Here is a 10,579-nt window from a genome sequence, read left to right as displayed (position 1 = left end):
GTGGGGTAGTTGCCGAAGGTGGATGTCATTTTCGGCCTTTCTACTATGGATCGTCACAGATTCTCCCATTCGTAGCATATGCCCATCTTCCATCAAGTAAAGGTTTGGGTTTCAGTGTTAGGAATCAGGATATTTGTCCTTCAGGATCTAGTTAGCTTTCTGCTGCCACCAATATAGCGTGCCAAGGTTTCCCTGAAGTCAGAGGAGGTCTTAATATTAGGGCTGAAAGCGTATTGCCTGTGAACAAGAAAATCAGGGGCTATTAGCGTGGCTCAGAGGCCGTGTCACCCGGTGGAAGAACAAAGGCGGAGCCTTAATTGCACGTGAAACCAAAACGAAGAGTTAAACAAAGGATCAAGGCATTAAAATCGGGTATACCACCATGAAAACTCTTAATTATTGGACTACAGAAGGACTGAGGGCAATGGACAGAGATAGGTCTTATTGCCGCCAGGATAGTGGTATAACTTGCGAAGACCAAGAAGCCTACGCAGTTAAATGCATATTTTACAAACGTCTTTTTAATCTAAGGGATAAAATAGGCAAAAACACTCATTTATTGCAAAAATGTAGGCACCACAGAATGTCGCCTTTTGTCAACTAATTGTTTCTTGAATTTCAAATCCACTTTCCAGAGCACCAGACAGCACGTTGCTTGCGAACTGATCATGGTGACTTTAGTTCGAACACATACTTATTATATATTCTTGGAAGATTAAGAATTATCATTCACGTCTTTGACCCTATGTTGGACTTCATCGAGCTAGTTTGTGAATAGACCACACCTTCAAGTTTCTGCAGAAGTTGCCCCTAGCAAACAAAGGAAGCATACAGCCAACTTCATAGCTCCTGAGATCTGTGAGACTAAAACACCTCGACACATGCTTATAGTACAATACTTGATTAAATCTTCGTTTCCTTTCTCACCCATGCTGGACAGTGCATCAGCTCCTCCGAGTTACCTGCACGTTTTGAGTCACACTTCTTTTTGAAGAGTCGATGTTGAATGGCACCCCTAAACGTCCAAGGTGGGAGAGATGGCCTCCGTAAACGGAGAACACATTGCAAAAGGTCACAGTGTGGACCAGAGCGCCATTAACACTCACCAAACGCAGACTAGGAACGGGGAAGCAGTTAAATTTGACAGGCATTTAACCTCCAGCCTAATACAAATAAGTGGTTTTCGACGTGATCTAGAACGAAGTCGACATGTCATTCGTGTTCCAAGAGGAGTCATAGTGTCAGCGTCACCCCTTGATATGTGACAAAACGGGAATTGGGAAGGGGTTTATTACTGAGGTACGGAAAAGATAGGTGACAGTGAATAAACAACCGGATATTAAGACACCAAGGTGGTGGCTAAGTCTCAGAAACTGAGAGGTCTGTACAATTGAGTGTATGATCGAACAAATGCAGTCCTTTTGCAGAGCTACTTGAACAGGTTGACAGAGCATGACCTTGAATCGAAGAGGTAGAAAAGAGTGTACAAATGTATAAAAAATAAGTACAGAATCTGAGAGGAGACGAAGTAGAGGTATGGTATGTACAAGGGAAATAGAGCAACTTTCTTCTTCCAAGACGCCCACTCAATGATTGAACGTTATTGATCGCGATTGGAGACCTAAAAGAGCAGTAGCTTCTCTGGGAACTTGCAAAAGCTTGAACACGTTCCGAAAAATGGAAAATGATGGCAGGAAAATGCAAAGTCTAATTTGAGCCACGTCTAGGTATAAATCAGGTGTAAACTATGGAGAGATAAGATCAAGCCACAGCGCAAACCACGATTTTCAAAATAAAACAAGAAATTGCTCACAGTAAGAAGCGTGTAATGAGAACTTGGAATCTTCATGGGTAAATGAAACTGTAAAATGCTCGAAATTCTGAAACTCGGCCACAGTAAGTCCAAGAGTTCCGAACCACGAAACAAGTTTTTTCTTTGTCGGTAGTTCGGGAGCGCCTAGAGATTTGTTGTAGCAGGGAAGTTCCCACGTTAAGCAAGAATGATTTATGCAATTACACAAAATTTTTCTTGGTAGCAATGTTACCCACTCAAGAATTCGTTTAGAATAATATCCGCCGCCCTTAATTTACATTAAGACAATAATGTAACCAGTATCGGAGCACAGTGGTAAGGCCGCTCTTGAGAATGATCAAATTTAAATGAAATCCAAAGAAACTAACTCATTTACAATATTAAAGCCGTATATGGTTAAACTGAAGCAGAATGTAAACGCACCATCGACGCAGAGTGAGGAGCCCATTCCGCCCCCACCCTTGGCGAAGTGCACGAGTTGCTGAAGCAGCATACCCTTGTCGGACTCATGGTCAAGTTCCGTCGCCTCTACACCTGATAGCAGATCACTCACCGGTAGGTCATCCGACTTCAGAAGCTTGTCTTCATCAAGCGTATCAAGAAAACTACAAATTACACAAGCGAGCGCATGTAGCATTTAAGCAGTGCAATTACAAAGCAAGTAAGACATTTTTGCCAATTCCGTTTACTCACTCAACCGGATAATCAGATTAAAAAAAAACAGTTCAATAGATGAAAAAACAGGAATCTTACTTGTTTCCAACGTCTTCCCGATTCTGGTAGCTAGAAAGGGCAGTGGTTACCTCTTCGAGCAAATCGTCATCGTCGACTAGCTCCCCGTCTTTGTTAAAAATAGTAATTTTTGAGTAGTTTTCATTATCTTCTTGACGCACATACAGAACTTTTCCGTCCGGTGTCTCAACAACTAGCTGTTCATGATAAAAACTGAACCCCACATTCACTCACCATGTTGTTATCAATGGGACTTGAACTAAGATGTGTAAGGTTGTTGGATTCCAGTGCCTGAAAGGAAAGGTCCAGGCCATCGAGAAACTGGGACTCGAATGAGGTGCGATCGGGTTTATTTGATGATACAAAGTACTGGTCCGTAGGAGTGAGGTGAGGGAATGAACCCTGGCTGGTTTCCACAACACCTTTGCCTCCGAAGCCAGAGACCACCCAATCAAGTAAAGCTTCCTTGTTATCTCCGGTCAACAGAGGGTCAGATGCACCCACGGACATCTCATCAGTGTTTGGCTCGGCCTTGACGCTAGAGATAATCACTTCATCCGCAGGCGGTGCCGCCGGAATCACTGTTTCTTCATCAGTGATGATGAATGCTGTCGGATCTGCTAGATCTTCATTAGGTGCCGCCATCTTCCCAACAGCAGGGTTAACCTCCACTTGTGTCATCTTATTTTTTCATAACCAAAAATACCAATTACTGAAGGCCCAAAAAACAGTGGTGATAAAAATAGTCATGTAAGACTCACCAACATGGCATCTTTGGCTTCGGTATGACCACGTAACTCAGCTATTTCAAGGGGGGTCAATTCAAACTTATTCTTCCGATGTATGTTAGCCCCAAACCGCATAAGCACTTGAATAACGGGGTAATGCCCACGCTCGGCAGCCCAATGAAGAGCGGTCATTTTCAAGGTATCAACGGCATGGATATCAGCTGCACTTTTTAGGAGTAATTCGACGATATCAGCATGTCCCTCCTGAGCAGCCAGCTGCAATGGCGTGCGGTCCACTTTGGTTCTCGCGTCCCGACTAAAGCCTGCGTTCAGCAGAGCTTCACATGTAGTCAAATGACCGTTCATGGCGGCAAAGTGAAGAGGAGACATACCCAGCTGAATGACAAGACAGATATTTGCTAGCATGACTGGAATGCGATAATGTGTCAAAATAACGCTACAGACATAATTATACATGCATACGTGATTACACATACGTATGTATACACATATATGCAGCAACGCAACATAGGTATACGAATTGAAGAAATCCACACAGTAAGAAGCTTACATGCAATTAAAAATCAAAATAAATCCACAGAGATTTAGGACAAACAATTAGACTAGGCACTAGTGGGAGAAACCTGCTAAAAAATAACTACATTTAGAAAAGTGGATAAACCACCCATATTTACAAAATGTCTGAACGGTGGATATCTCGTACAGAGAAAAACGGTCATACCCAATCAGTTGCAAATGGAGCACCGTTATTAAGAAGGCTTTTTACTTCCTCAACATCACCATTGCGAGAGGCGTTAAGAAGACTCTTCCCAAGATCAGGAATGTTAATCGGTTGAGGGACGTTTGGGGACACTGACGAGTCAGTGTTTTGAATAACATATTTATCCATCTCACCTAATACAATATTACCGAAAACGCAAGACCTACGAAGCACCACTTCAACTGACTACTATACCAGTCAAATAGAATTCAGAAACTTGCGATTTTTAAGCATTTATTAAAACAAAGCATCCTAACAACACTTATCAAGCAAAACAATGGGAAATTGTTACTAAAATACTGTTTTTTTACTTAGTACAATATGTTTATACTTTTAAGACTAAGTGTAAATAAAAGGCTTTTATTTTTTGCATCACTAGCCTTGCTTACCCGCTCTTCCCAGGCTCTTGAGCCCTTACAACAACAAGGCTAATCGGATCTAAACCTTTTTGTCCGGCATCAACGCGGTTAAATTCAAGTTTAGAAAAGCTTGGATAAGTGGCTCCTCTCCGGTTTGGAAAACGCTGACCGCCCCTCAAAAACGGGTTTCGATTCAAATACCCACCTCCTTTCCGAAGGGTACAGTTAGAACAACACAAGTATAACAACGTTGTCCTAAAAGAATTTTAAAGATAAAGCTCCTATAATTCCTCGTTTTTATAGCCAAGTACACAGTTTGCCTATTACCGCTAACCATTGTGCCCATGCTGCATTAATTGATGAAGTAGTTTTTTGGCACCTAAGTTTGATATAAGAGAAGTTAATACTTTAGGGACGTATAAACAATCACATACTAACAAAGTGGACCAGAAAACGAGTTGGTTTGACATCTAGGCTATCGTTCGATAGGTGCACACAACTTGCAAAGACAAAGTGCCTGAGTCTTCAGTGCTACTTTAACAGTTTCAGGCCTAACACAGATGTGTAAAGCAAGACTCATCGGCCTCAGCTTTCCTATTCCTAACCTTCTTAGACAAGCCCGGTTGATTCCCTTTGGACATCTTTATTAAAGGTGACAAGATGGTGAGGAGAAATACAATGTTAAAGAAGGAGGGAAGCTGTAGTCACTATGTACGGGGGAGGACAATCTGACCACGAGATTCTAATTTTCTACTTGCCTCCTCACTGGAAGGTCAATTAGAACAACATAAGTATTATAGATGCGCAAAACTTGTCATAAATTTGGAAATGAAGTATTTGCAACTAGCTTTATGGAATAATGAGAATATGGATTGGATTCAGGGTTTTTTTTTCATCCTTGTCTTTATTTCCTTGGAAAATGTGGGCCTTTACTGTAACGACTTTCTTTATTCTTTATTGCATGAGTGGACCTCAAAGATCAGAACTGTGCGCCTTTTGAGTATTCCCTTTCTTCACGAGATTCGTGTTCTCTAACAGATTTTAGCCTAAAAGTTATATTTAGGCAAACATGGATTTTAGGAGCATACTTGATGTTGTGTATTTTAGAGCACTTACCTTCTCTGTAATATTTTGCTTATACGCATCCAAACGTCAGCCAAAAGTTTCTTCTTAGAATCATATCCTCTTGGTTTACTTGTTATGCAACATCCTTGCATTTCCTACAGTTCCTTCCTCCTAGATATTATAAACGTTGCACGAAGAACTACTTTCCATTTGTCAATGCAAAAATAGTGGGTTTTTGTACCCCGTACAATGATTTAAATTCTTAATTAGTTGGTTTTAATCACTATACTTCCAACACTAATGAATATTGATGTTAATTTTTTTATGCCTCTAAGCATTAAACTTCAATCTTAATTATGACAAGGTCAATACGCTGTATAATTTACCAGGTCTGACCTTGAATTTGCTCTTGTGATTGCCGCGGTGTTTTAAGGCCATGGAAAATCTTGGTGTGTTCTAAAGCATTGTATCCCCCATTTGCTATTGTACTTCCTTAGGCTGTTTTTTTTGGCATGCTCTCTTGTGTTTGTTTGTTCCGCACACAAGAAAATTCCTTTCACTCGAGGCTAGGACACAAAAAGCATGATTTCCATTCACTAATTCTTAGCCTGCTTTTGTAAATCTTAACTTGCGTTAGATTCTATGCTATTTTTTAAAGGATGTCGTTATGGTGAGCATTTGCTTTAAGTGCCGTTCTTGATCTGCTTGATGTCATAAAGACAGAATGTTATTCATATACACATTTAGTCGATGCTTTAGTACTAAACTACCAGCTCATTATGCTATCTAATTAAATCTGACTGGTTTAAGGAAGAATTTGTTTTAGACTTTATCTATTCATGGGTGTGCTTTCTTTCTTGCATGAACCGCTGTCTATTTGTATTCTTTTCATAGCGTTTTCAAAGACATGGTGATGGCCATACCAGTGTCAAATTTTTGTGCTCGTGACACTAAGGAACACTTGAAATTTTAATGTTGAATGTCTTTTAACCCAATTGTATACTGTTTAGTCTGCTTGGCAAGTATTTTTGTAACTGGAAAAGAACTTGAACTTTAACTACAACCTGAATTATTAGGAGAATGGATTGCCTTCCATGACCTGCATATGATAAGCTAAAACACCTTTTTATTTTTCTTTAAGGTTGTACTTTTTGGAACCTCCTTAAAATTTTGGTAATGAGATTGGCTACTTTGTATCATCTACTTGCCAAAATCATCATTTTTTTATTTTTTTTGCTGACAAATATTTAAGATGCATTGCTTGAAGACTTGCGCGTGACAAAACAGCACGTACTTCAACAGGGTTTGCCTATTTTCTCTACGAATGGAAACGGAGCAGCAACCGATCCCAAATTATGGTCACCGAACTCCGCTACTCTGTCTGACGTCAGACAAAAATCACGACCTAGCATAAGCATGCCGCGCCGTCCCCTTCAAGAAAATTTAGCTAAACTGGATCGTATACTGAGTGATTTGGACGAAATGGATGGAGACTCGGATGAGTTTGGATTACAAGGTCAGTTCATACCTGCAATATATCAGGCCAATATCACTAATATATCAATCCACCATTGATTTGCCCGTTTCCTAATTCGAATCAGAATAATGGCAGAATTCATGAATTTTATGTGCATATAAATAATCAGCTTTTATTTTTAATCTGTACATAATGGATAACTTTATTTAGCTTGATTTTAATTGTGCTGCAGTTATATCATTAAAAGTGTTCTTTTGAATTTGGAATGGCAGTAACAGTGTGTGTTTTATTGGTAATACCTTTGTTTACTTTGGAATTCAATGATGCATCCGGTACTTTGTTCTGAAACGTTTGTAATTATGGAAACAGTTAAAACTTCCAGGTGTATTCACCCGGTGTCTTCAAAACAGATTTTGAACCTAATTCCATTATGACCTCGTAAAGAGTGAAGTTGCTGCATTTGTCTTCCGATTCGGTGTTTTTAAAAGACCAACTATCCTGTTATTACAAATTCGGCCCACTTCACAGTCGAATGCAGATAGGTTTCGGAAATCACGGTGGCCGTCCTTATCCTACGAACTGTACGTGTCGTTCTTCAGCCCCTCAATACTTTTCCGTTTGTTAATCATTACCTTTTAACGTACCAAAAATCAGTCTAAGTTTTCACAGCTCATAAAATTTTGTTGCGTCATCTTCTAACTGTCGCTTGCCCAGTCTTGACAAAACCGGGCGGAATAGAGGAAAGCGGATTTGAGAGGCCAGTAGGAAAAGGATGCAAAGGCGGTTCTGTGTGTGTAAGCGCTACCTTTCGAGGCTTCTTAACAGCAAAATAAGGTGCAGACTGCGCACAAGCCTGTGTGTGTACGCGTGCCTCTGTTCACACGCAAGACCGAATGCGGTGTGCCGGATTCCCACCACTTTCTGGCATCATTTTTCCACTCCACTCCCTCTCCATTAACCCTATGTCTGTGACTTCGATTGTGTTAGCACTGACGAGTGGATAGTCTTTCGGTTTTACACTTCATGCTGCATCGCAAATTTCAATTAAGTATGATAGCTTCGGGAACCGGACACCTTACCTTTAATGGCGTTTAAAGGGACAAGCTACATAGAGGTATACCCCCGTTTTACTCGCATTTTAATTGTCTCCTCACGAGCTATCATTTTTTTAATAAAAAGTAAATAGCTATTAAATATGAATTGAGGAATAGACGCAATGGATGCCTAAATTCCGTATCCTAGACCACCCCCATGGGTCAGCTTTGAATTATATAAATTAATATTGTGAAAAAATTTCTTCGCTTTGGTTATGTTGAGTCATCCATCATCTTTTTAACTGTCCTTTGCAGAGATGTAAAGGTTTATCTACCGAAAACAGACATTGGAGTATCCACTGCTGTGTTAAGCCTTTCTTTGTGCATCTCCAATGTTTTGAGTAAAATGTCCTTTCTCAAACTAAACTACATTCACACTTTATCCTCTAAACTTTCCATTTTTAATTTGCTTTTTTTCACGTGGCTGGTGGCTTGTCTCTGCCTTGAATTTTAAAAAATTTGCCTCTGGTGGAGGAGCCAATTAATCTCCGGAAAAGTTTTGGTACCTATCGTAGTAACAGTCAAGGTCCGATTCATGCACAACGGTGTGTCGTAATAAGTTATACTTTCCTAATCATTCGAATTTTGCGTAAACTTTCGCATACGTTTCAAATCTAGTGGAAGGCCATGCTTGTTGGCAAACCTATACTCCGAGATTGCTGCTGTAATCATTTATCTTGTTTCCATCAAAGTCTTCAGCATTACGATCTCTATTAATTTTATAGGGGCAACACAAAATACAATTTACTTCTTGTTTTTTTTAAGACGATTACCCTCACTCTTCTCTGCGTATACTAATTAGGTTCTGTAAACTTATTTTGTATTTTGTGCTCAAGGGCTAGGGAATTTTGCATTCTTTTGGTTGATTAAGATACTGGTCCCTCATATCTGTATGCGTGTGTGAAAATACAAACACACACAGGAGTTTAATGCAAAAAAACGGGTCTGAGGCCACACTTTCCCTGAGAAAGTTTTCACCACACTGGAGGGCAGAAATACTGTTCGTAGTGCCAAACAAACCCACAAATCAGTTGCACAAAATAATGTCCTGGAGTACTGAAGCAGTGGAATAATAGGATCTAGTTTATCAGTTTGTCAAACAGTTAGATGCCAATGTGGCACTACAGAGTAGGTTCTCGGATTAACGATATTTCCATTGAAGCTTCATCTGCTAATTTTGAAAGTCTTTCGCCATCTTGATGATGTTTGCTTTAACTACTTTGAAATAGAAGTTTATGCATCATTCGGTCTTCTTCTGTGGCAGTACTGCGAATCTGACTTAACATGCACCGCCACAGCAAAACTACTTTTAGTTGCCTTAGTGCCCTTTTCTAAATTCAGCTTTTTTTGACAATTTTTTTGTTATGAAGCAAACATGTATTATGATGAACAAGTGACAAGAAATAACTACTAGGTATCCGAATACTATAACCGTCTAATGGTATTCACGAGTGGTGCGATTTACGCAACAGTAATTTTAGCGTTACAAAAGAAAAATTGTAATTAGAGTGCCTCTTCTTTCTAAAGTAAACCTATTTATCCTCTTTATATGTTACCCGAGATTAGCACATAATTAGCGCAATTACATATTTAATTATGGATGGCAGGGGACTGAAACTGTAATGTTGAATAACTTTTGCCATTAACCGTGATCCGATTTACGCTTGACACAGCATTACAATGAATGGATTCTAAAATGCCTTTAGTCTACTACACTACAACATCCTTTTATGAGGAAGCACGGAGAAGAGCGCACCGAGGAACTATTAAGGATACGATGCAGACGTAGAGATGGAAGAAGGTGTCGGTTTGCTGGCATGCTGGTGAAGAAGTACAGGGAGTGAACCACCACGAGGGATGACTGCCATGAGCTTGGGGAAAGCCTGAGGAAAAAAGTGCCGGGGTAAAGTCAGAGCTGAAGCAGCGCTAAGAGGGCAGCAGTATTTTGTACTGTAAAACATATGCTGCTGAAAAAACACTTTTGTGCAGTACTCTGAGTTTTGTTAAGGATTGCATTAGTTGCCGTGCCGAAATGCTCTTAGTACTGACTGTACTAAGAAAAGGTGATAATCCCTTGGAGAGCTATGAGAATGGAGATGGGAGTGGGAACGAGGCGGCTTCTATCTTCAACTCAAAAGTGCCAAGCTTTTACCGGAATAATTTTGGGGCGTGAGACGTCAAGTTGTCTTTTAGTTATATGATTCTTCTGATTGATAGATTATTCTCAATTCTTTCTAATAAACGCATACTTCCTGCACACCTTCGGGTTGCACTGCTTGGAGTGGATCACAGTCGAAATCATTGTCTGGCCTTCAACAGGTTAACAATGCACAGTGAACAAATCCTCCTGAAGTCCACCACACACAAACGCAGACAAGGTAGGCATAGTTTTTTTTGGCGATGATGTGGTTTCTTTGGGGCGTAGGATGGGTGGTGGAAGAGCGCTTGGATCGTTTAGCACCAAATAACTGCATGTTCATTGTCTAAGCTAACGCTGAGATGAGTTGAAGTTCGAAAGGGTGTTTTTCAC

The 10,579-nt window shown here is 40.2% G+C and overlaps 2 protein-coding genes across 2 annotated transcripts in view; one reads left to right on the top strand and one right to left on the bottom strand. All coding sequences in view use genetic code 11, as the record gives it.

The window, feature by feature from the left end:
• Window positions 1-262: 262 nt before the first annotated feature.
• On the bottom strand, window positions 263-4,183 carry EGR_04204 (GA-binding protein subunit beta-2; the record flags this gene model as incomplete). Its single annotated transcript, XM_024493453.1, has 6 exons — window positions 263-312; window positions 2,237-2,418; window positions 2,567-2,742; window positions 2,780-3,226; window positions 3,307-3,669; window positions 4,016-4,183. The coding sequence occupies 6 exons, from the start codon at window positions 4,181-4,183 to the stop codon at window positions 263-265; spliced, it is 1,386 nt and encodes a 461-aa protein (XP_024352154.1).
• A 1,097-nt stretch (window positions 4,184-5,280) lies between these two features.
• Window positions 5,281-10,579, top strand: part of EGR_04203 (Paxillin) — a gene marked incomplete at both ends in the record, with an annotated part of 17,628 nt that continues 12,329 nt past the window's right edge. The window contains 2 exons of the mRNA XM_024493452.1: window positions 5,281-5,296; window positions 6,731-6,994. Coding sequence (XP_024352153.1) covers window positions 5,281-5,296; window positions 6,731-6,994 — 280 coding nt within the window. The remainder of the gene's footprint in view (window positions 5,297-6,730; window positions 6,995-10,579) is intronic.

This window comes from Echinococcus granulosus (genome assembly GCF_000524195.1).
Source record: "Echinococcus granulosus chromosome Unknown EG_S00025, whole genome shotgun sequence".
Taxonomy (NCBI): Eukaryota; Metazoa; Platyhelminthes; class Cestoda; order Cyclophyllidea; family Taeniidae; genus Echinococcus; species Echinococcus granulosus.
Note: the sequence above shows the minus strand (reverse complement) of the source record. Positions and strands in the feature narration are given on the sequence as shown.